The sequence below is a fragment of the Chlorocebus sabaeus genome, chromosome 11 (genome assembly GCF_047675955.1).
Source record: "Chlorocebus sabaeus isolate Y175 chromosome 11, mChlSab1.0.hap1, whole genome shotgun sequence".
NCBI lineage: Eukaryota > Metazoa > Chordata > Mammalia > Primates > Cercopithecidae > Chlorocebus > Chlorocebus sabaeus.
In genome coordinates, this window is record NC_132914.1 from 67,456,208 (window position 1) to 67,483,004 (window position 26,797).

Sequence of the window (26,797 nt, forward strand, 5' to 3'; positions counted from 1 at the left end):
GTGGGTAGGAAGAATGTTTCATATTTAATAATTTCTGTTGCAAATAAAGTATGCTAGTCTAGCCCATGAAAATGATTACGAGGAAGACTGGTTGGAGTATAGAACAATTACTTTTTTTTGTTTTCTATGTATCATGTTGAATATTTTTGCTGCTGTTGATATATTTATGTGTTAGTAATTTTGACGGCTTTTGGATAATTCCACTCTAGAGGGAGAAGTGGTGGGCGGTCCTTCCTGTGACACGACCCTTGAGTGACAGTTCTATTTGATTGCCTCCGGTACTGTGAGGAAAGGACACGACTCTATGGTGAGGACTGATGGACATACATTATCTGAGAAAAGAAACTACCAGGTAAGACCAGTCTTTTTTCTTTTTTCTCTATTGGTCTTGTAGCTATTTTGAAACTGTTTAAATGTGTTATATGTAATTGGAACCAGCAAATTCGATACACCTCAATTTGAAAATTTGGGTTTATAATTTTAAATTAAGTATTGGATTTGATAGTTGAAACAGTTGGGAACACTTTTCAAAATAAAGCATATTCATAATGTATATTCTTTTAGTGTGTCAAATCAGATTTTCTGAGATGTTTGTCAAAACTTAGATTATATGATATACAAGTTATGACTTCATGACTGGATTCAAAGCTAGTAAAAACGAAAGTGTTGATTGCTTTTACGTATACTATTCCTGGAAGACTAAACCCTAAGTCTTGTGCTATATTTTGGATAACAAAGTATATGTCACAGAAATGTAGACAAAAGTGAGTAGAGTATAGAAGAAATAGAAATGAGAAACCCAGGGTGCTCAGAGACCCAAATTCTGTTGAATTTGTTGTTAGCTTGCTGTCCTTAAAATGCTAGATTCTTGTTTTCTCATTTAATAAGGTGGTTAATCACATCCATTCCTTATTCAGTGTGTAGGAAGGCTGAAAGAATAGTGGAAATGTAACGTTGCTATTTCTGAACTTTGAAAAGAAGGTGAATTTTAAAGATTGTGCTGTTAAACAGTGATTTAAAGAAAACCAACATATTTGAATTTAGTTTTTTAAAGGAAATATCCTTTATTCATTTGATAGTGATCTGTTATCACATTTATTTAGTTATCCGGAATACAGAATACTTTAAAGCTTGAGTACAAATAAACTTTTAGGCTTCCTGCGCAGATATGTGTCCAACCTCTTGACCTCCCACACTTCCTTTCACTCATCAGTTCATTCCCTCTAGGTTGTGAAGGCAACTAGTATGATAGCAGCAGCTTTGGTTAACCGTTTATCTGCTAACCATTTATTTTAGCCCAGCTAATCTTTCCTTCCCTCAAATTGGAAAAGTGAGCAGTGGAGCAAATTGTAAATTAGTCTTTTTGGTGTATTGTGTAACAAAGAGCCTTTGACTATAAGATCTGGGTTCTGGTTTAGGCACTGTTCCTAATTAAAAATAATGTCATATTTAACCTTTCTAGAATTTTTTTCTAACTTGGTGTCTAAAGTTTCTTGCCAGATCTTTGTGATTTTAATAAGCCAGAGAAAACTGAGGCTATGCTGAATCAGTTTTCTCCGTAAGCTTTCTTCTGAGTTGTCCTCATAGACTTGACCAACATAGCCTTTGCTAATTATTTGTACTCAGGTGTAGCTCCTGCTTCCCAACCGCTTCCAATTACCTTGACTCATAAGATTTTAATTGGTCACACTTCTTGGACTTCTGCATCTTTTGATAGGTTCTGCCAAATTATTTTAAGAATTTTGAGATTCTCAATTACGTAGCTTTTCAGTGCTCATAATCCAGTTTGTAAAGTGTGAATGTAGAATTTTTATGTAATTACACACTGTAGTTAATTTGTCTCATGGAACCATATTAATATAGAATTCCAAAATGTATAGTTAAGAAAGAAAACAGAATTAGGTTTTATACATGAAGACATCTGCTTATTCTTGCTCATTCTACACTAAAAATACTCCATTGTTCCAGTCACATTATTTACAAATAATCCAGGTTTTTTAGCATACCTGGAAAACGCATTTTTGGTTATGGTTTTGCTGCCTCAAAATGTTGTCCCTTTTCTCTCTTCGTTTATTGATACATAGTTGTACATATTTATGAGGTACGTGTGGTATTTTGTCACATGTATAGAATGTGTATATAAGAATGTATGGGAAATTCAAAGGAATGTTCATCACTAAAGTAACATTTGTATTTGTACTGGTAGTCTAAGAATTTTTATATTCTTAATATATTCATCACAATACCTAACAGGAAATTCTGTTTCTATACATGTGCTTTTCAGAGTAGGGTTCAAAAATAAAATAATTTTACAATCCAGCTTTAAACAGATGTTTCCAAGGATACTTCAATATGCATTTAGCATCACTAAGTAAAAACAAAAGAGAAAAGGGACATAGAGGGATAAATTCTAGTGTTCCATAGCAGAGTAGGGTGACTATAATTAACAAGGTATTGTATATTTCAAAATAGCTAGAAGAGAGAACTTAAATCTTCCGAATTGATAAAAATGATTTTGGATTTTTAAATATTCTATTTTGGAGGAAATTTATTTATTTTCCAAGGATAAAGTAGAATTTTTTTGTGTCTATGTTTATAACCATTTTCGTTTATCTCTGAGGGCTTTTGCTTTTGAGAGATACTTTGTATTTATTCGAACATTTTGATAATAGGCTAATACTCCAGAGTTTAACAAGAATTTTTGTAACATTTCTCCAGGTCTCATTTCCTTACGGACCTGATTAAAGCCTTAGGAATTTAGTTTAGGAAGGTACATTCCCTCGGCTCTGTGCTAAAGACAGTGACTTTTAAATGGGCATGGTTTGAAGTATTGATTTTTATGGTGGTATCTACTTTGTGTGTTTCCTTTCTTACTATAAATTTAAGCCCAGTTAGGTATTCGGAGTTTGAATACAGTAGTTGAAGTTTATTTGCAGAGATAGACTTGCATATTAGTTCAGATAAAACAATTTATTTATATGGCTCACGGTTCATTTTTGGATTGTCAAGGTTTTTCCAAGGAAATGCACCTTCAGTTTTTGTAAGCATTTTCTTATCTTCCTCTAATTTAGACTAACTTACCCTAACTATGAGCATGTGCATGCACAAATATAAACCATCTTAATTACCAATTTAACTAATCAATGGCTTTCCCTTTTTTGTTTTTTTTTTTTTTTGGAGGGGGGGGTTTGTTGTTACTGTTTTGAGACGGACTCTCACTCTGTTGCCCAGGCTGGAGTGCAGTGGTGCAGTCACTGCAACCTCCGCCTCCTGGGTTCAGGCGATTCTCCTGCCTCAGCCTCCTGAGTAGCTGGATTACAGGTGCGCGCCACCACGCCCAGCTAATTTTTGTATTTTTAGTAGAGATGGAGTTTCACCATGTTGGTCAGGCTGGCTTCGAACTCCTGACCTCGTAATCTGTCCGCCTCGGCCTCTGGAAGTGCTGGGATTACAGGAGTGAGCCACCGTGCCCGACCCTGCTTTCCCTTTGTTATATAGCATATTCAAGCTTCTAAACATTACATTTAGACTTCCCACATTCTGGCCTTCTTAACATACATTTACCTTTCCAGTATCTGTCCTGTTACTCTTTGTAGTAGATTTTCCCATTTAGTAATACAACACTACTTTTAATCTCCCTGCCATGCAGTTTTAAATCCACAAGGGTTTACTTATATTGGTTATTTTCATGTAATGCCTCACCTTTGTTCACATGATTCAAGAATTAAGTGTCAGTTTTTCCAGACGTCACCCTATGGTAGACTCAGTGTTCCTTTCCCTTTCTTTCATAGCCTTTAACATACTTCTAGTTTAGAGTTTACCATAATACATTGTAGTTGTGGTTATTTGTCCTTGTCTTCCTGTAGACTTGTGCAGTCCAGTGCCATAGGCACTAGTCACAAGTAGCTATTTAAATTTAAACTCATTTAAATTAAATAAACTTGAAAGTTCAGTGGTCACATTAACCACATTTCAAATGCTCAGTGGCTACATGCTGCTAATGGCTACTGTATTGAACAGTGCAGGTACAGAACATTTCCATCATTGCAGAAAATCGAATTCGATAATACTGCTCTATCTAATAAGCTTCTTGAAAACTGGGACCGTATCTATTTTGGTACTGCCAATACCTAGCTTGGTGCCTGATATGTAGATAGGTGTTCAGTGCATGTTGTTCCAATAAAATTAAACAAAACAGTGAAAGAAGGGAAAGGAAGAAATGGAAAGTATACTGGGTAACATACCATTGTAAGTGGTATGGAAAAATAGAGGTATTTTCAAGATATTTAGATGTTACTTTGAGTGGAACTTTTCAATATGAGGTCATTGGTCACATCATATGCTAGCTCATTCAATGCATTATCTACAAACTGGGTCTAGTGCATCCTAGTCCATAGGTTTCTGAAGAATGATTCATAACCTAAAACGCTGTATTTTTGTGGAATATAGTATGTCAGAGAACTGTAACAATGATTGTATTGCCGTTTTCTTCCCCAACATTAAATACCTTACTTCCTTTTTATTAACTTTAAAAATCACAGATGCCCATTACCAAAACGTTGAAGAAAAATACGGAATATAAAATAACAATGAGAAAGTTTGCCTTGACAACTTTACTCTGAAGAGTTTGTTGTGTACCTTTTCAGATCTTTACTAGTGACTATATAGTGTAGCTGTGATTCATCGTCTTTGTCTTTAACAAATGTGTATTTTCCTGCATTGTACTTAATGGAGCTGTTTCTGTTTCCCATTCTTTCCTCTGCCCTCTTCCCCAGAAGTAATCAGCAGTTTTAATTTTGTGTTTCATTCTTTATATTTTTATAACTTTATTACATATATGTGTTTCAGTATATTGAGGTACATCTCTTTTATGTATTGTGTGGCAATTTTTTGGAAAGTGGTGCCCCATATTTTATTATTTTGAGTAGGAAAAATCATAATGAATTTTCAGCCCACTCAGGACCCTAAACAATTTCCTAGATATAGCTAAAGTACTCAACACCTACTTGACAATTCACCAAGGATTTCTCCATAATACAGAGTATTTAAAATACAAGCTACTTAATATAAACAGAATCAAATGAATCACTAAGTATATTTCCATTTAGTATATGCTGTATTCAGATCATAATTTTTCTTTTATACTGCAATAAAAATGTAATTGTAAATAAACAATTAAATGTATTTCCTTTCTTTTATTGTGAGTGGCACATTATTGAACATTTTTTTCTCCCTGAAGTTCAGGATGCATCTTACACCTTATGGTGACTTCGAGTCATGGTTGTGACAAACAGTACCAGCACCAAAGCATCTTAGAATCTATGATATATAGTATATTAGAGATATATAATGAATATAAAGAACACTTAATGAAATAAAATCATAGCTGAGTGTAGTGCTGTGCACCTGTAGTCCTAGCTACTGGAGAGGGTGATGTGGGAGAATAGCTTGAGCCCCAGAGTTTGAGGCTGCAGTGAGCTATCATCACACCACTGCACTCCAGCCTGTGTGACAGAGCAAGACCTTCTCAGTCAGTTGGTCGATCGATCAGTCGATTGATGGATCGATAGATGGATATAATTTTATTAAATTAATACTTAATTGAAAATTTGTCAGATCTGGTACCCAGAGAAGAAAAATTGAGTTTTTAGTTATTACTGTGGCTTGGTGTTGGGTGAAGATGAATAAGAGCAACCTAATGACAGAATGAGTTTTAAAAAAAGGAAAAAAGCCTGAATCCAGTGAATTGGTTCAGTTTTCTCTTCTTTGCTCTTGAAAGTCTTGCAACCAGATGGCTGTGATATGTTATCACCAGAGAAAGGGATAGAAAAAACTCACATGGATGACTTTTTATGTGCCCTTTACTTGCATTTGTACAGCTGCTTAAGATGAAGTTGCTCTTATAATTAAATTTTTGATTGTGAAAGCTCTGTTCATGTCGTGATCACATGATTAGCAACAGAAGTCACTTTGACTCCGTGATGTAAAAATTTTTTTTTTTTTTTTTGAAATGGAGTTTCTCTCTTGTTGCTCAGGCTGGAGTGCAATGGCGTGATCACTTGAGTGCTCACCGCAACCTCTGCCTCCCAGGTTCAAGTGATTCTCCTGCCTCAGCCTCCTGAGTAGCTGGGATTACAGGCACGTGCCACCACGCCCGGCTAATTTTGCATTTTTTTTTTTTTTTTTAGTAGAGACAGGGTTTCTCCATGTTGGTCAGGCTGGTCTTGAACTCCTGACCTCAGGGGATCCATCTGCCTCGGCCTCCCAAATTGCTGGGACTACAGGTATGAGCCACTGCACCCAACCTTTTTTTTTTTTTTTTTTTTTTTTTGAGACAGGGTCTCTGTCACCCAGGCTGGAGTGCAGTGGCACCGTCTTCACTCACTGCAGCCCCTGCCACCTGAGTTCAAGCAATTTTCATGCCTTAACCTCCCAAGTAGTTAGAACTACCTACACGCACCACTACATCCGACTAATTTTTGTATTTTCAGTAGATACAGGATTTCACCATGTTGGCCACACTAGTCTTGAACTCCTGACCTCAGGTGATCTGCCTGTCTTGGCCTCCCCAAAGTGTTGGGATTATAGGCATGAGCCACTGTACTGGCCTAATCTAAATTTTTTAATTTGACCTTTTTTTTTTTCCTGGTGTTCATAGCTTCTCTTTGTCCTCGTTCTCAGGCCAACCAGTAATGTCAAATCAAGTTAAATGAATTCCCAAGTTCCTCATTGGTTGGCTCATTGCTGTGTGATGCTAAGTGTTAACCTTTCTTTGAATTTATTATATATTCTGATACTTTTTTATCATCATCTGAAATCATCAAATAAGGTGACATTTGTTTTCTAAAACGTAAACAAGACACCTGGTTTATGGCACCCTTAGTGAATTGGTAATTTTTTCATAGTGCCCTTGGGCCAAAAGAAACTCTGCTAAGTAAGTAATTAGGTCCAAGTCACTTATATTCACATGATTATCTGATAGATATTGCTGTATTTCCTAAGAAGATATAAAATATCTAGTAGCACCCCTGTGTGTTCACTCTGGTGTTCCTTTTGGCAATGTATGCCCTAGACTTTGTGTATGAAATATGAAATGTTCTCTTTCAAAAAAATATATTTAAGTGGTTTGCCTTAATCGTGAATATGAAATGTGTACTCATTAAATCAGAAGTTAAGACATTAATGCCGATGTTTCTGTGAATCAGAGAAAATACAGAAGCAAGCAAAGTTATCTTTTTTTTTTTTTTTTGAGACGGAGTCTCGCTCTGTTGCCCAGGCTAGAGTGCAGTGGCCGGATCTCAGCTCACTGCAAGCTCCGCCTCCCGGGTTTACGCCATTCTCCTGCCTCAGCCTCCCGAGTAGCTGGGACTACAGGCGCCCGCCACCTCTCCCGGCTAGCTTTTTGTATTTTTTTTAGTAGAGACGGGGTTTCACCATGTTCGCCAGGATGGTCTCGATCTCCTGAGACGGGTGATCCACCCGTCTCAGCCTCCCAAAGTGCTGGGATTATAGGCTTGAGCCACCGCGCCCGGCCGCAAAGTTATCTTTTAAGAGGTAATTCTTAGGTCTTGTGTGGAGTCTAGGATGATAGCATTGATGCTGGCAGGTTTAGTTTTTTTGTTTTTTTTTAAATCTTTCTGAATTTCCACATAAAAATAGAAACCAACTAGACAGCAAAACTAAAACTCATGAAAACATTTATAACAAAACTTGTTGACTAAGTGTCCCCATGAACCCCAATACAAGCAGGTGAGAACTAAGAAAAACACCTCCAGTTACCAGTTTTTATGTATAAAAAAGAGAGACATTGGGATGTCTGATGGACCTGAGAATGGAAGCACCCAAAGTAGTCAACAAGTATTCACTGGTAAGTACGATTAGCCAGTTTGAAATTGGGAGAGATTTTGTCAGCTTCATAAGGTGAGTGTGAGGGACCCATGGTAAGGCTAGTGATTGGAGCAGCTTAGCTCTGTGACCTCCTGAGAATGACCCATCAGTGTGTCCTTCTAGGATTCCACTGAGGAGAGGAATTAAAATTGTGCAGGAAGGGGACAACAGAGACATTGGAAAGAGAAGGTCCAGACAAAAATGGGAGAGGGGAACAGAACCAGGAAATCTCAGTAAATAAGCGATCGTATTTTCAAACACTATGTGAAAATAACAGAAGAGATAACTTTATGAAGTTAGAGGAGTTTATCTGAACAAAGCAGTATTCTAAAAATTCAGGAAGATTCAATTCCTAAGAGGTCTTCTAGAAATAGATTTGGGAGTGTTTATACCAATTTTGAACCTCCTCAGTACTCATATTCATCTGACATTTGATAATTTCTGAATTAAAATTTTTTCCATCTGTTGAGGTTGTGTTTGAGATATATTGAGATACTCTTCTTCATAGTCTTTTAAAAAAGATTTTTTGTTTTGTCTTCCATATTTAGTCTACCTGAAATTGATTTTTGTACATGGTGTTAGGAGTACAGTTTCCTTTCCCCTGCACCTAAATTATCATATTAGCATTGTGTACCAATTTGTTCTACCCTCCTTAACTATTCAGCAGTGCTAGCTCTGTTGTAAATCAAGTTTCTCTTTATATGCATGGATTTCTTATATTTCTGTTACCTTGATGTGTTTGTCTGTGCCTGTACCAATATCATGTTTTCTTAAATACTAAAGCTTTGTGTTAAATCTTCGTGTCTGTCTGTCTACCCTTTTCTTCATAAGAGTCTTGACTTGGTCTTTTACTCTATGACAAATTTAAAATATTCATGAAAATGCTCCCCTCCAACAACAAAAAGAAGTATTGAGTTTGTAAGTGGAATTGCATTGACCTTAGTTTTCTTTGCGGAAGAATTGATAAGTATATGATATTCTTCCTAAACCGGAATTTATATATTGAGTTCTTTCGTATTTTCTCTCAAAGCTTTATATTTTTTTCATAAGGGACTTAGAAATCTTTAGTCTGATTTATGACTACTTTTGTTGCTTTTCTTGGTTGTAAATTTAAAAAATATTTTTAGTTATAGGTGTTACTGAAATATAGTTGACTTTTAAAATTGATTTTTGTATCAATGTTGCTAAACATTTTAATTTTTATAATTTATGTGTAGGCTTTGGGGGGGGGTTCATGTAAGTAAACACATCATTAGGAAATGACAGTTTTGAAATTGTCACCGGTTTTGAAGTTGTCATCATTAAATAATGTTTGATACAGGATTTTTTTAATAGATATACTTTGTCAGGGTAAATAAATTGTTCATGATGCTACCTTATATATTTTTTCCTCTGTAGCATCTTTTTTCTTCTTAAGGTTGTTTACTATGTGCCTTTTCCCCTTATTTGGTCAGACTTGCTAGTGATTTGTCAGTTTTACTAGGAGTCAAATTTTAGCCTTTTTTATTTCTAAAATTTAGTTTTGTTTTTTATTCATCAGTGTTCTTTAATGTTTTCCTTTCACTTCTTAGAGTTTGTTATACTGTTCTTTAATCTTATGTTTTTAATTTTCTGGGTAATTAACTTACCAGGTTCATCTAGTTATCTTTTTGTTGCTGGTTTCTCATGTTAATTTCATTTTGGTTCAAGAACGTGGTCTGTATGATACAATTATTTGTTTATGTGTTTAAACAAAATGTATATTAACCAAATTGTCAGGTGTATTGCTTTGCTTCTCTGAATTAGATCAACTTTGTTAATCTTATTATGTATATCTTATGTATCCATATAATCATTTATCCCTTTGTTTAGATCTGGATTCCAATATATCTTATTTCTTTAATTATTTTATACATTTTTGTGTTTAGCGTGTGATAAATCCAACAATTGGAAGTTGTCACAGATTATGCTAATGTTTTTGTTTCCGCTGGTTCTCATTGTGCTTTGTTTCCTTGTGTGTGTATTAAGCTATCATTTCATGTTTCTTAGAACTCTGGGAATTCTTTGAGGACTAGGTAGAAGGGGACATTTCTCCCAAGGGGATTTTCACTTGTTTTTGCTAAGCCCCTAAGGCACTACCAATCCAGAACCAATTCCAAATAAAATATTAGCTTGAGGTTGCAGTCCACATAGGTAATGTGAATTCATGCTTGCTTGTGGCTATAAATTTTCAGAGCATTCCGTCACCACTTTTTGCTTGCCATAAATACCAGGAACATCAAGATTTTTGCTGTATTCTTTACTAAGGGGTTATTACAATTACGGTGTAGCTCTTTTTTTTTTTTTTTTTTTTTTTTTTGAGGTAGAGTTTCACTCTTGTCGGCCAGGCTGGAGTGCAATGGTGCAGTCTTGGCTCACTGCAACCTCTGCCTCCCTGGTTGAAGTGATTCTCCTGCCTCAGCCGCCCAAGTAGCTGGGATTACAGGCGCCTGCCACCACATCCGGCTAATTTTTTTTTGTATTTTTAGTATAGATGGGGTTTCACCACATTGGCCAGGCTAGTCTCGAACTCCTGACCTCAGGTGATCCATCCACCTCGGCCTGGGATTACAGTGCTGGGATTACAGGCATGAGCCACTGCTCCCAGCCATGGTGTAACATTTTAAGGTACCTGATTTATAAAAAGATTTTTTAAATAGCTTCTCCTTTAGCGATATAAGCTTGTGGCTTCTCTGGAATTCTAGCTTTTACTCGTTTCAGGGTGCTGAATTTCCCTTCCTCCCTTCCAGGTTCAGCTGTACACTTAAAAATGTAACCTCTGTTAGTGTTTATTTTGTTCATTACTATATCCTCGCCTGAGAATAGTGTCTGGCATGTAGTAAGTATTGTTGATTGGATAAAGTTAATATTTTATGGAGCAATTTTTGTTGTTATTTAGTGGAGCGTTCTGGGTTCTTAGTAGTACTACCAAACAACATCTATTTTAATTATTCTTTAGATCTCAGCTGAAATCTCACTTTCTAAGGGAAACATTTTCTGCTTAGACTTCTGTTATATTTTCTTGTGGTTCACGGTAATTTTAGGGGTGGTGGTAATGTTATTTCTGCTTTTTATTATCATTCATAATTGAATAGGTTTGTTGACTCATTTTCTTCCCATCTTTTCCTTTCTCTTTTTACTTCTTATCCCTTTCTTCTCTCCTTTCCCTTCTTTTGTTTAATTCCCTCCCTTGCCCTGCTTTCTTTATTTTCTTGCTCACTTCTCTTCCTTTTTTCTTCCCTTCCTCATAATATTTTTCTTCTGCCTAAAGGATTAAAAATTTTTTTCCTAAGGCATTTCTAGTGGTAATGAATTCTTTTGGGTTTTGTTTGAAAAGTCTTTATTTCACCTTTATTTGTAAATATACTTTCACTGAGTCTGAAGTTCAAAATTGACAGATTTTTTGCTTTTAGAATTTTTTAAATGGTGCTTCACTATCTTATTTCCCATGAAAAGTCTGCTGTCATTCTTATCTTTAGTCTTTTGTATATAATATACCTTTTTCTCTCTGGCTAATACTAAGATTTTTAAATTTGTCACTTATTTTACACAGCTTTGTTAAGGTCTGTGTCGGTATAATTTTTTCATGAGTCTTATGCATGGGATTTGTTGAGCATCTTGAATTTGTATGTTTATACAAATTTAGGAATTTTTTTCATCCATTATTTATTTGAATATATTATCTGTCTTCACTGCCCTTTGAGGACTCCAATTACACATATATCAACTTGCCTGGAGTTGTCCCATAGCTTACTGATGCTTTGTTCATTTTTTTTTCTTTTTTTCTCACCGTGTTTTAGTTAGGATAAAATATTACTATGTTTTTAAGTTTGCTGATCTTTTCTTCGGCATGCCAATTATTCTGCCTTCTTTTACATACAAAATGTAATTATAACTCTTTGAATATCATTGTCTACTAATTCTATTACTCATGTTTACTAGTAGAAACTATGTCTGTTTCTACTGCGTGTTGGTTTTTTTCCCCTCCTCATTGCCTGTTCTGTTTTACTGCTTCTTTGTATGGCTGGTGATTTTTGCTTAGATGCCAGTCTTTGGAAACTTTATCTTGTTGAGTGCTATATAATATTTGTATTTGTGTTAATATTCCTTAGATTTCTTGTGGTTGCAGTTACTAATAATAGAAACTATTTGATCTTTGAGACATCCTTTTCTTTTTTTTTTTTTTTTTTAGGTCTTGTTTAACAGAACCAGAGTAGTCTTTAGGGTTAATTTTCTTTCAACTACTTAAACAATTCTTTTCTGAATTATGTAAATTATGTTTTTCTACTCTGGCTGGTAGGAAAATAAATGATTCCCAGCCCTGTCTGGGCCGTGGGGATTGTTTTCTGTTTCTTTCAGGTGGCTTTTTTTCTTTTTTTTTTTAGTTTTTGGTAGTTTCCTTACATGAATGTGCTAATCAGTACTTAGCTGAAGACTCAGAGGGCCCCTCTGCATATTTTCAGAACTCTTTCTCTGTGCCACTCTCTCTCGTCTAGTGTCCCAGCCTGTTCATTCTGGCTGCCTTTAATTACCCGACTCTCTTCTCCACTTCCTCAGTTCACAAAGATTGCTGGGCTCCACCAATCTGGAATCCTTCTCCCTTACTGCAGACTGAAAACTCTTCCGGTCTTATAAGCAAGGGTAGTTGTTGAGCCTTCATTGATTCTTTCTCTTGTCTCAGGGATTGTTGTCCTGCACAGCCTAATATCCTGTGTCTAAAATCCATTGTTTAATATATTTTGTCCGTTTTCAAGTTGTTTTAGGTGGGCTACTGCTACAACTAGTACTACCACTACTCTCTCTTGGTTGGAAGTGAAAATCTTAATGTTTCATTTTTTTGAAGTATTTTTTCTTATTAAAAATTTTTTTACAGAGACAAGGTCTCACTATATCTTAAATTTTTTATAGAGACAAGGTCTCACTATGTCAGACTTGTCTTAAATTCCTGGTGTCAAGTGATCCTCCCACCTTAGCCTCTCAAGATGCTAGGATTACAGGTGTGAGCCACTGCACCCATATTTCATTTTTAAAAACTGTATTTTGGTTGAGAAGATGAATGAAAACCATTCCTGATAAAGAGAATAAGCTTTTGTGTCAATATTCTGACAAGGCTTGGAAACTTTCTGTTGTATAAAATACTATATAGTGTGCAATATACACAAATTTCGGACCGTTTCTCAGCACTTAAGGTCATTTAGAAAGAAATATAAAACAGTACAGGTCAGTAAATGAATTCCAGTTCTTACGTAGAATTGTCACAGTCCTGATTCAATTTAACTTAAAAGTTGAACTGTTTGCCCTGAATTTCCTGATTCCCTTAAGAATCCAGGAGGCTCATAGATACAGTGGTCATTCATTTTCTCAGCTGTGAGGTAAAAATTTTTACTAATTAGCGTTTCTTTAAAAAATCTGTGTTGTATAGCATAAAATAGTATATTATCTCTGTATTATTTTATCTGGATCAGTAAATTAAAGACAGTATAATAAATGTGCTAATTTTTATGTGATTTTTGAAGATGTTTTCAAGGATTTTTGAAAATTTGAAATTTTCAAAATTCAAGGATTTTCAAAAATTGAAGATGTTTTCAAGGAAAAAGAAAACACCTTTATTAGGGCCAAAAATGCTAAGAGCACATGGAATTTTACACCTATTCTTTTCTACCAAGGCACTTTTCTAAAGGCACTGTGATAAAGCTAAAACAAATGTGCTTGGTGGAGTGAAGAGCCTTTAGTTTGAGCCACTAGCCTTTACCTTCTACAGGAATCACTTGGGTCCATTTATGTAAAGTCTTTGACACTGTGGGCATAGTTAACAGTGAAATCTTTAAAAGATTTGGTTTGCTTTGTTAAAGCATTTCTGTTAAATAGAGAAGGAAAGTAGAAAATTACCATTAGAGGCCGGGTGCGGTGGCTCAAGCCTGTAATCCCAGCACTTTGGGAGGCCGAGATGGGCGGATCACAAGGTCAGGAGATCGAGACCATCCTGGCTAATCCGGTGAAACCCCGTCTCTACTAAAAAATACAAAAAACTAGCCGGGCGAGGTAGTGGGCGCCTGTAGTCCCAGCTACTCCGGAGGCTGAGGCAGGAGAATGGCGTGAACCCGGGAGGCGGAGCTTGCAGTGAGCTGAGATCCGGCCACTGCACTCCAGCCGGGGCGACAGAGTGAGACTCCGTCTCAAAAAAAAAAAAAAAAAAAGAAAAGAAAATTACCATTAGAACACCACGGTAGGCCTGGCACGGTGGCTCATGCCTGTAATTCCAGCACTTTGGGAGGCTGAGGCGGGCAGATCACAATGTCAGGAGATTGAGACTAGCCTGGCTAACATGGTGAAACCCCATCTCTACTAAAAATACAAAAAATTAGCTGGGTGTGGTGGCGGGCACCTGTAGTCCCAGCTACTCAGGAGGCTGAGGCAGGAGAATGGCGTGAACCCGGGAGGCAGAGTTTGCAGTGAGCCGAGATCGTGCCACTGCACTCCAGCCTGGGCGACAAGCAAGACTCCGTCTCCAAAAAAAAAAACAAAAACAAACAAACCACGGAATAGTTACTGCAAGCAATATTCATGGATGAATGCTATAATGAGTGGACAGAAATGTAAGGACAGACAGGGATTTGCATGTTCTCACAGTACTTCTCCAAAACATTTCTTATTTAAAAAGAGAAAACTAGTAGTTTACAGTGGAGAAAACTTCCAGATATACCACGTTAACCATGATCAAGGTTGAATTCACCTGTAATAAGACATATTAACATCATATGCGCTCATATATTGGAATACATGCATTACATATGATACACTTGAGAAGACTACATCACCTCTGTGGTGATGTGGCTTTCAGAATGCACAGCTTCAATCTAATTATGAGAAGATATCTGACAAACCCAAATTGTGGGACATTCTGCAGTGTGTGTGATATAACATCAATATTGGGAAAGATGAGAGGAAAGACTGGAATAAGTCTCGGATTGGAGAAGACTAAGGAAATGTAAAACTAAATGTAAGGAGTGGGGGGACAAAGCATTGTTAATTTTAAATAGACAAGGAATTCCTTACTGAGATGACTTCATAGCTGAAGTAGGTGAATAGGAAGCCATCTGGATTTCTAGAGAAAGAGCATTCCTGGAGGATAACAAATGCAAGGGCTTAGAGACAGGAGTATGTCTGATGTGTTTGAGGAATAGCAAGGAGGCCAGTATGGCAGGAGCACATGAAGAGACGGGGAGAATGCTAACAGAGGAGACTAGAGATAACAGAGTAAGGCCATGAAGGCCTTGGAGGCCTTGGTATTGGTGCAGGAGTCCATTGTAAATGTGTTTCACCTCTGTTCCCTTTGATTTCTGACGTTCTTTTATTCTGAGCATGAAGGGGATAAAGTATATGAGTATAAAATGTAATACCTAACATCTAGCACTGGGTGTAGTAGATGCTCACTCAATGATTATTGAATTAGTGTACATGGCGAGATGTTTAGAAGCATTTTAAAGATCATGTCTTCCGTTGCTAAAGGAATACTTTTCATTTTTAATTACTTCCTATAACATAAATTAGGATTCTGATACCTCTTTATATTTTTAAAATGTAAAGGTTTTAAAATAATTCGTCACCTTCAGTAGTACCTATTTATGCTATTGAATAGATGTCTTAAGCTTCTATTTTTATTCGTTTTAGAGTCTGTTTTTCTCTAATAACTCACTTTTTATATTTTCAAAGATTCAACATTTTTGTAAAAGTGAATCAATTTCGTATCTTTTTCTTTTCCTTTTTTTTTTTTCAAGATGGAGTTTTGCTCTTATTGCCCAGGCTGGAGTGCAGTGGTGCGATCTTAACTCACTACACCCTCTGCCTCCTGGGTTCAAGCGATTCTGCTGCCTCAGCCTCCCGAGTAGTTGGGGTTACAGGCATGCGCCACCATGCCTGGCTAATTTTGTATTTTTAGTAGAGACAGGGTTTCTCCTTGTTGGTCATGCTGTTCTCGAACTCGCAACCTCAGGTGATGTGCCCACCTCAGCCTCCCAAAGTGCTGGGGTTATAGGCATGAGCCACTGTGTCTGGCCTGGATTTCATATCTTATTTAAATCCTATATTCAGATTGTTTTGTTTTAAAATCTTAAAATTTTTCTCTTTGTTATCTTGTTTGGTTAAAGTGCCAAGTTTTTTTTTTTTAAATGCAGGGGTCCTTATTTGTTTTTATCAGCATGGAACAGTTAAGAAATTCACTTTTTCCCAAGGAATGTACTTATATCACAGTTATGTGTAGTTTTTACAAGTTCACTGGCCCACCTTTAGGAATTTTAAGTACATCCATATAGTGCAACTTTAATTCTGCTTGTTGATGATGTTAATGTGTATGAGAACCTTAGATTTAATGTTGAGTACTCGAGAGAGCAAGAGAGTGTACAAGGAGTGGATAGGCACAAAGTATTTGAACACATTGTCTTACATGTTTTCATGATGGCCAGGTAAGCTCTGTCTTTGCATTTTCTGGAAAAGTGTGTAAGGTTATAATGAGCACTGCTTTTTTTTTTGTAAACTTAGTACTTTGAATTAGTCTGAAAGATGAACCTGGGTTTCAGGAATAATGAAGAGGTGAACAGGGAGTCATAATGTTGAAACTGAACATTCAGAACTTTCTAGCATGATTTCCTTATTTTTCAAAGAGCGGAAGAATCCCGTCGTTTATCATGTTCTGGTTGGACTCCTTTCTTACTGTTTGCTGGAGTTGAACTTAAGAGCTATGGTGTCAACCCTCCTGTAATATCTCAGGGGAGCTCCTAGTGTGGGGCTGGTACCATGGCTCACCCTCCAACCTTTCCTTCTTCACTTCAGCCTCCAGCTCTGAGCTTTCCAATCCCCAGAGTAGAAAATGTTGAAAGAAGTTGCACAGGTAAGTATTTGGTGGGGAAAGCCGGGGGAAAAATGGTACTGTCATCAGTATTTTGAGGGTGGATGTTGGGCCATTTTATCAATGAGTCATTTTGTAAGTTTAGAAATACAAAGTTTGTTATAAATTATTTTTCTCATAAAACTCATAAATTGTTTAAAAAATAGTGTAGAAGAAATAATTTTAATTCTTGTTAGATGTGAAATAGGAAAAAACCTTAATAAACTATTAATATTATAATGCAAAGGAAGGTTCTTAAATTTTTTTAAACTTTATATTCTCCACAGTTTATATAACAGGTCCAGAAAACCCATGTTCAAAAAAGAAGCTAAAAAAAAAAGTTGGGCAAGGCGTAAGTCCATAGGCTATTAATTTTGCCGTATGTAACTTGGTCTCAGAAGGAGGCAAGTTTTGGTTTTCTTCCACTAGCGTTAGATGTGCTATTTTTTCCCGAAGTATTAGGCAGGTAGCTATGTTTTTAATCTTTACAAAAATACAAACTTCAAACATCTTCTTCCTTGAAGTCTTGACAGGAGGACTGGAACATTTCTACCAATCTCTAGGTTTGAAGTTAACAAAAATAAGTATAGATACCTGGTACATAATTCAGCAAATATTTGTTGAACGAATGAATAAACTCATCACATCCTGTGTCCTGTGCGTGCGTGTGTGTGTGTGTGTGTGTGTGAGAGAGAGAGAGAGAGAGAGAGAGAGAGAGAGGGAGAGGTCAACACTCGTGGCATTTTCTCCTTCTCTGCCTTGCACTGGAAATCATGATCTAAACATTACAGATTTAATTTTGTAAGGATGTAGCTCTGGGTCTTCACTACCATACTTTGAGCTTCTTCTCAGAAAGCTTTCAAAACTTGTTTCTTTTGTTCTCCTACATCTATCCCATATAATTCATGTTCATGTGATTTATAGATTTTTGCACATACAAGACATTCACATTAAGCCCAAGAAAAACGGACTCTTAAGATGGCCTATGGTTGCTAAATTTCTTGAGAGAAAGTATGTGAGGGTTAAAAGAGATTGGGGTACTAGTGTATTTGGTATTTCAGATCTCAAAACAAGTCTTCAAAATACAGACTTCTCAGCAATTTATCTCCCTTTTTTTCTTGAGTTTTTTTAGATAACTGGGAGCTCTATACAAACACATCTCCCTCAGCAAAGTACATCCCGTATTTTCCTCAATATATAGTCATATTCCCTTCCTTCCTCCCTCTTTATCAGACCCATCTTTGCCTACCCTCTTTTAAGGATTTAAAATATTCTCATTAGAAGATTTTCCTTCTTTATGCATAGAGGATTTGTTTTGTATTCTAAATGTAGAAATTTTCTACTGTTATATGTCATTCCATTTGTATTTTATAGTTTTACATCCTAATATTTAAAGATAAAGTACTGCTTTAATTTCAGGCTCTATTGTGTGAGTTCTCAACTCTTTTTTTTTTTTTTTTTTTTATATGGAGTCTTGCTCTGTCACCCAGGCTGGAGTGCAGTGGCATGATCTCCGCTCACTGCAAGCTCCGCCGCCTCCTGGATTAACGCCATTCTCCTGCCTCAGCCTCCCTAGAAGCTGGAACTACAGGCACCTGCCACCGTGCCCGGCTAATTTTTCTGTATTTTCAGTAGAGACGGGGTTTCCCCGTGTTTGCCAGGATGGTCTCGATCTCCTGACCTCGTGATCCGCCCGCCTTGGCCTCCCAAAGTGCTGGGATTACAGGCGTGAGCCACCGTGCCGGCCGAGTTCTCAACTTTTAACTTATTGCTCATAAGAGGTACCAATTATATTTAGTTTTTTAGTTTGGTATATGTGTACTTTTTTCCTGTGGATTAGCACTTTTTGAATAATTAGAATTTTGGTTTTAGGATGATGCACTTAGCTTTTAAAGCTTATGTATTGATTGTTCAAGTGTGAATCTATATAAAGCATATTGGTGCAGCACATTTTAAGATTCTAGAAAACCACAAAGTCAGTTTATTCATGTTGAAACATACAGAACTTATTCTGTCTAGATCAGGGTCAAACTTGTGGAGGCATTTGTAGCATTTTGGTAACACTCCCTAGAGAATTTGCAGACTTTGGGAGTGCATATTAAGGGATAACGTACATGGCTTTTCGGATTATTTTCTGAATAATCAGCTTCAGACACCAGATTCTAGTTTTCGGATTGGGAAAGAGCGATGTGTTTTTCCACCCTCCCCTCTCCCCACCAACACACACACACACACCCTCCCCATCTTTCAGATATAGGCCATCTTGTTTTATTGGATGAGCCCCCCAAAAATACACAGAAATAATGCTAAATATTTCTGTAAACCTTGGAAAAGACTCTGGCAGGATATTTATCTACTCTCCCAAATAATGATTGTGGAAATGTTTGTATAGGTCCATAGTTTTCTACTAAAGCCTGTTTCCAACCAGTCATAGATTTTTGTGTGAGTTTCTACATGTTAACCATCTTTGGTATTCATTAAGGCCTTTACTGCTTCTTCATCGTCATTCTGCATTGGCTAAAAATATGAAATGAGTTGCTCTTATTTGTTTCCATGCTATTGATTTGATGATTTGTAATTCTAGACTTTAAAATTTATCTGAATCTTCGCTTTTCTTAGATCCATCCTAAGCAAATTCATGAACTTTTCATTATGCATATATCATATTAAAAATATGAAACCACAGTATTCTAGAACTAGGAGGACTTGAATTTGTTTCTCACGTGAAGAGAGAGTTTTGTTTTGTTTTGTTTTGGTAAAGATTTCCAGGTATTAATGTCTTTGTTCTTTAAGAAGCTAGAATTTTTTTGTGCAGTGTAGGTGCCTTTCTGTCCTTTATTTAAGCACTCCCCTTTTTAAAATTCTTTTTCAAGAATTAAATAAAATTAGAATTATTTATAGTGGTTGTGAAGCAGGATAAGCAGTTTAAAATCCTATCGCGAAAAATACTACTAAAACAAAAATATCTTTCTTAACAAATATTTCCAGGTTGTAACAATATAATATTTGATATAGGAATATTCTACTTCCATAGAATTTGGGCAGTCTGTGAGATTTTTACCTATCATGTTTTCCCTCTAAAGGGCAATTATAAAAACACCAGATTGTCTTCAGGTATTAGGACTCCTCATGAATGGTTTCAGATGTTAATTGGCTGTACCTTGATAAAAGGCAGCTGAGTGTTAATGGCAGTTGGCTGTGATTTTCTATTAAGTTTCTGCCTATTTTATAGACAAGAACTTGTGCATATTTGTATATTGTTTGTTGATACTGAATATGGAATTCAGAGAGAAAGAAAGAAGGCAAATTCTAAATTACTCAGATCTCCATTAGGAAAACAGTGCCTGAGAAAGGAACACTTTTTCCCTGTTCTCAGGTACTGTATATCTTGCAGTTAGCACTCTTCATCTTGTATAATGCAAAACGAGTACAAACTCTGCAACTGGGAGTGAAAATGTGGTACTCAGTATGAAGCAGTGAAGGAGACAATTGATTTTACCATGTGACACCTGTATCAACATGTTAGCAGTAAAACTCCTCTCTACATTAGAGAATCTACAATAAAAAGTTGCTACTAGGGAATTGTTTTTGTTTTAACACAAGTTCTAAATGTGTCCTCTATATGTAATGCTATAATGTCTACATTAGACCTTTTATAATGAAATTAAGAGTTTGGTTATAATTATCCTAATTCCTTGAAGGGTTAAATTGTGTTCACTGTACTTAAGTACCTAAAAATGTTAGTTCTTTGGGAACATAGAAACCAGGTATATATAACTCTTAATAGTTATTTCTACTTATCTGAAGCCCTCCTTGGATTTTTATTTGAGACGTGGTCTCACTCTGTCACCCAGGCTGGAGTGCAGTGGCATCATCTTGGCTCACTGCAACCTCCACCTCCCGGGTTCAAGTGATTCTCCTGCCTCGGCCTCCAAGTAGCTGGGACTACAGGTGTGCACCACCACTCGCAGCTAATTTTTATATTTTTAGTAGAGATGGGGTTTCACCATGTTGGCCAGGCTGGTCTTGAATTCCTGACCTCAGGTGATCCACCCACCTCAACCTCCCAAAGTGTTGGGATTACAGGCATGAGCCACTGCACCTGGCGGATAATAATTTTTAATTGGTATAATAGTATTTCTTTTAAGTGTAACTTCATTCTCAAATTAATGCAACTTTCTGTAAAATACATGTGATTAGTCTTGTAGAGACTGGCTTTTGTCTCACATGTCTATTGTCAGTCATAATCAGTCCATTCTTGTTCTCGTGCTAAAGTGATCTTTTTGACACACATAAATATTCGAATTGCGGTATACCCTACTTACCATTGTTCACAGCATAAGGACCTCCCTCCTCCAGCCAACTTTTTATTTGTTCCTTACCTTTTTTCCCTTTACAAATTCAAGAACAAAACACGCATTAAGCTATTGTATATTTGGGAGTCAGTGTACTATCATGGTTAAAAAGGGGGACTCGAGCAAATTGATCTGGGTTCAAAACCCATCTCCACGTTTATCAGATATATAACCATAGGAAGTTAACCTAACTTCTCTGGTCCTTAGCTACAAAACAGGGATAGTTAATGTTTCTTACTTTATAGCATTATCTTGATAATTACATAAAAAAAATAAAATTTAAAGCACTTAAAATATTGCCTGGTGCAATAATTTATTATTTTATAGTTACAGTTATGATAAAGTGTTTTCAGTGACTGTATAAAACAAGAGTCCTAACTTAGTGTGAAAGTTTCAAAGAATGGGAGAAAGGGCATTTTAAGTAGCCGTATCAGCATATGCAAAGACCGTGACATGGAAACTACCTTGTGTTCTGAGTAACTGAAGGTATGGCAAGGGTTTGTGGTGTCAGGGGACTTAGGAGAGAAGTCAGAGGTTGCAAACATCTTATAAGTCTTGTTGATTTGGGAGTGCTGTTGAGGAATTTTTATCAGCAAGTCCCCGAAGATAAGAAATTTTTACCTTAAAAAATCACTTTGATATGGGAGAGTAGAATTGAGGGGAAGAAGAATAGATTAATAACGACCTGTTTGGAGGCTATTGGAGTGGCTTGTTCTAGTGTATTAGTCTGTTCTCATGCTGCTAATATAGACATACCCGAGACTGGGTAATTTATAAAGGAAAGAGTTTTAATTGACTCACATGGCTGGGGAGGTCTCACAGTCGTGGCAGAAGGCAAATGAGGAGCAGTCACGTCTTACATGGTGGCAGGCAAGAGTGAACGTGTGCAGGGGAACCCTCCTGTATAAAACCATCAGATCTTATGAGACTTATTCACTATAATGAGAACAGCACAGGAAAAACCCGCCTTCATGATTCAGTCACCTCCCACGGGGTTCCTCCCGAGACACGTGGGGATTATTACAGTTCAAGGTGATATTTGGGTTTGGACACAGAGCCAAACCGTATCAGCTAGGAAATGACAGTAGAGATGAAAAGATACTGATGATATAAATAATTTCAATAAATAGGTAAGATTGGTTTGATCAACCTGAATTTTAATTGTGAAGATCACAAATGTTACAGACAGCATTTTTCAGAGTTAAAGTGACCTTTTTCAGAGATTATCGTGAACAGTAACAACTGTGAATCGCGAAAATTAAGCTGAAACATAAGATTTGTGTTGGGTTCTAAGATAACTAGTGCTGCAAAGTCATGTTGAGGTGATGATCTCAGGGATTTTGAGCTGTATCCTCTATGTAGCTTCAGGCCTTGCCTCTTACTTCGTGCGTTCCCTAATTGCCATTCATCCTGCCTGTATCACGGACCACTTTACTGTCTTCTCTAAAGTTCTTGGTTAGATTATCTGAAGTTTGTGGGTTTTTTGGTAAATTTCTATGATTATTCTGATTTACCACATTTGGCTTTGAAATACTGTATTTAAATGTTGAGAATGTCATGCCTTAGGAATTCATAGCTATTCTAAACTAAATAATGGAGGAGGAATATACTGGAAAAATCCAGCCAACTTAAGTGCCTCCATTACATCTTCCAGTTTAATTCTTTCTCTGTTACTTTCTGAGGCCAGTTCTTTTTGGGGATTCGCTTTGGTATAGAAGATTAGCTTATTTATCTCTGTATTTTTAATTTTATTTTAAATGCGTAGTCTCGCAGTGTCAGCCAGGCTAGAGTACAGTGGCACAATGATCTTGGCTCACTGTAGCCTCCACCTCCACCTCCTGGGTTCAAGCAATTCTCCTACCTCAGCTTCCTGAGTAGCTGGGATTACAGGTGCACACCACCATGCCTGGCTAATTTTTTTGTATTTTTAGTAGAGACAGGGTTTCACGATGTTGACCAGACTGGTCTTGAACTCCTGACCTCAAGTGAACCGCCTGCCTTGGCCTCCCAAAGTGCTGAGATTACAGGCACGAGCCACCATTCCTGACCTCTGTGTACTTTTTAGAATGTGCTGCTTAGTTCTTATGAAATCAAAGGAAAGATTAAATGTCTTGATTAAATGTTTTAGATCTGTGTTCAAAAAACGTTTAAGGAACTTTGATTTTGCTACATGCATATATTCTTTCTTGGTAAAATCTCAATTTGTACTGCTGCTTGTTCTTAGAAAGTCTGGTGTGAGTGTCAAGTAAAAACGTGGTCACTTAACAAAGTAGATACAAGCACTTGACTTGTTTGCTTGAATAAAGCTGACAAATTGTACACACTAAAGATTCTAATGCTGTATATCTAATATATGATGAAGTCTGATGAAATTTTAAACTACAGCTGTATGTCACTTAACAATGGGAGTACATTCTGAGAAATGCGTCAGGCAATTTTGCGAATGTGGACCATACTTACACAAACCTGGGTGATATAACCTCTTGCTCCTAGGCTGTAAACCTGTACAGCATATTACTATACGCATTCTGTAGACAGTTGTAACACATTGGTATTTGTGTATCTAAACATACCTAAACACAGAAAGGACACAGTGAAATTAAGATAGAAAACATTTTTTAAAAAAGGTTACACCTATATAGGGCACTTATCATAAATGGAGCTTGCAGAACTGAAAGTTGTTCTGGGTAATTCAGTAAGTGGTGTGTGAATGTAAAGGCTTAGGACATTACAGTATACTACTGTGGACATTGGAAACACTGACACTTAAGCTACACTAAATTTATTTAAAATTTTTCATTCCTGAATAATGAATTAAGCTTAGCTTACTGTAACTTTTTTATTTAATCTTTTGGACTCTTAACACTTGACTTAAACATGTACAGCTGTACAAAAATATTTTCTTCCCTTATATTCATACTTAGCTTTTTTCTATTTGAATTTTTTTGTTTTTTTACTTTTTAAATGTTTTGGTTTTGTTAAAAACTGATATACACACTCTTATATTTGCTTAGTCTATTAAGACATCACTAGGCAATAGGAATTTTTCAGCTTGTTTATAATCTTGTGGAACCACCGTCATATATATGGTCCATCATTGACTGAAATGTCATGTAGCACATGACTGTCGTTTATTAAAATTTTTGTTTACCAAATTAACTTTTTAGCATACGTTATAACCAGTAATTTCAATGTATTTTGATACAATATCGACATATCCTCTTTGAAATGTATAGAAATTGATTTCTATGTACGCTAACTTCTCTTCCAGGGAGAAGATGGGTATAGTTTAACCCTTTCATATCATCCATCCATCCATTCATACTATTTCTGCCTCAGAGTATATCCTTTGTCCAACTACTACTCACCACCCTATTTTCCTGCTTTCGTTTTGTACCCTCTTTAGCCCATTCCTCATGGAGTAGCTAGGACCTTTAAAAAAAAAAAAAAAATTAAGTTACTCTTAAGCTTCCCCTAAATCCTCTCTTGATTTCCCATCTGACAAAGAATAAAATCCAGAGTTTCTCAGGCTTGCAAGGTGCACTATATGGTCTAGCCACAACCAGCCTCTCTTAACATCAGTTCCTACCCTTCGCCACCTAAGTTCATGCTGCTTGAGCCATACCAGTGAGGGGCTTACGGACCCTGTGAACTGACTGCTTTTCCTTCAAGCATTTGCCTGGTCAGTTACTTCTCTGCTTGTTTTCATCGCAGTCTTATGTTCCCTGATTATTTTAAAATACTTCTACCTTGTTCCATCATTCTATGTAGAATAAAGGACAGGCACTTTAAATAAATCTAGCTTTATGAATAATCTGTGTTGTCTTTTCCCTTGTGATTTTGCCATGGATTAGAATTCTTTGTCTCATACCAGTACCCATCTCTGGATGGGGCCTTGCATTCGTGGGGGAGAAGTAAAACACCCTTACTTCTCCCTCCCTCCATCCGTCTCTCTCTCTGTCTCTCTCTTGTTTTGTTTTGTTTTTTAATTATTTGCCAAAGTCATGTAAAAATAATTAGTATTGTCACTGATGTGTAATTTCTGTGCCAAGGCACACAAAACGGAAATTAAGTTTAGCGTATTTTCTTTCTCTCTCTCTCTCTAACTCACACGCGCGTACACATGCGCCTACACACAGTGACTCTTGAGAAAATCTGCTATTGATGGAAAAGGAACATTTCTTCATTTTCTTTCATCTGGAACATATGTTTAATTTTGCCTTCAAACCTTTTTGCAAGGTATTAAGCATAAAAGTTAATTCTATACAATTAACTTCAATTTGAGAATTCTAGGAGTCTATAATGGTCTTGATGATAAGTGTTATACAAGCAGTGTCAAAAGAAGAGTTTATCAATTTGAGCTTATTTATGTGTGTAAAATTTGATGAGAGAGGCCTTGACATTCACCTGAAACTTTATTGAATTATGTACGTTTTATGCATTTTCCATGTTTATTCTTTCTTAGAATTAGAGCTCAGTAGTAAAAGTTCTGTAAAGATAATTAAATGTATCTTCAACTTTCACAAAACAAACTTCTAAAATCTTATGTGTATTGAATCTTAATTTGCAAGCTCTAAAGTGATTTTTTGCCACTGTTTGCTTTTTGAAATTACTCACTAAGAAACATCTATTTTCCCTCTAGCAGGGGCTACTTAGGGAGCTGGTGGATAGGCATGTGGGATCCTAGTCTGAAATAACAGAGTTACAGAATAGCATTCTGTAATTCACCAGGAGTCTGCTTCCCAAAAAAAGATTAAGTACCTGTGTTCTAATAAATTGTTAGACCCTTAAAAAATATATTTGTTTATTTCACACCTCCAGCAGTTACTCACCTAAAAGCATATAGCAAAGTACTTTATTTATCCCTGACTGAATAGGTTTTCAGACTTTGTTAGGATGAGGTCAGTCAAATAATTAAATTTCCTACATATTTAACAGGGAACTTAAAATATATAACAAATGTTACACATCATAGGTGCTTTCAACAGAGTTAAATGTTAAGTTTGGCCTTTAAAGTCTGCAACATAGTTCACCACGTCTACTGATATATAATAGTGACTACAGCATTTTTTGAAATAAGACATGGAAATTGTTCACTTATTTATAATGGAAGAAAATATTCTTTGTCATAATGAATGTACAAGACAGATACCAAATTTGAGATGAGTTTTCCCCAAAAATGTACTTGTGAAAAGACATAGTCACCTTGTATTCAAGTCTTTAAAATCTCTCCTCTCATTAACATTGGTTTACCTTGATTTTCAAAGTACTGTTAGGAGAAAGACACATTGACTTTCAATAACTTTAGTCAGTTAATAGTTTTGGTAATTTTATAGAGGTCACATTTTAAAAATGATTAAAAATAAAAATTAGCACAGAGTTTAATAATTACAGTTGGCCGTTCATACCCATGGGTTCTGCATCTGTGGGTCAACCAGCCGCAGATTGAAAATATTTGGGGAAAAATAATGGATGGTTGTGTCTCTACTGAACGTGTACAGTCTGTTTTTTCCTGTAATTTTTCCCTGAACAATACAATGACTATTTATATAGCATTTACATTGTATTAGATATTATAAGTAATCTAGAGATGATTTAAAGTATATGAAATGATGTGTGTAGGTTATATGGAAATATTATAAGCCATTTTATG

At 36.3% G+C, this 26,797-nt stretch overlaps 1 protein-coding gene across 4 annotated transcripts in view; it reads left to right on the forward strand.

Moving 5' to 3' along the window:
- CNOT2 (CCR4-NOT transcription complex subunit 2) overlaps nt 1-26,797 on the forward strand; it is a 109,824-nt gene that overhangs the window by 38,039 nt on the left and 44,988 nt on the right. For 2 of the 4 annotated variants that reach the window (XM_008004003.3, XM_008004004.3), the window contains exon 2: nt 210-352. In XM_008004003.3, coding sequence (XP_008002194.1) covers nt 305-352 — 48 coding nt within the window. In that variant the 5' untranslated portion in view covers nt 210-304. Of the gene's footprint in view, nt 1-209; nt 353-16,734; nt 16,793-18,469; nt 18,571-26,797 lie in introns of those variants that run through there. The other 2 variants (XM_008004005.3, XM_008004006.3) reach the window with 2 other exon arrangements.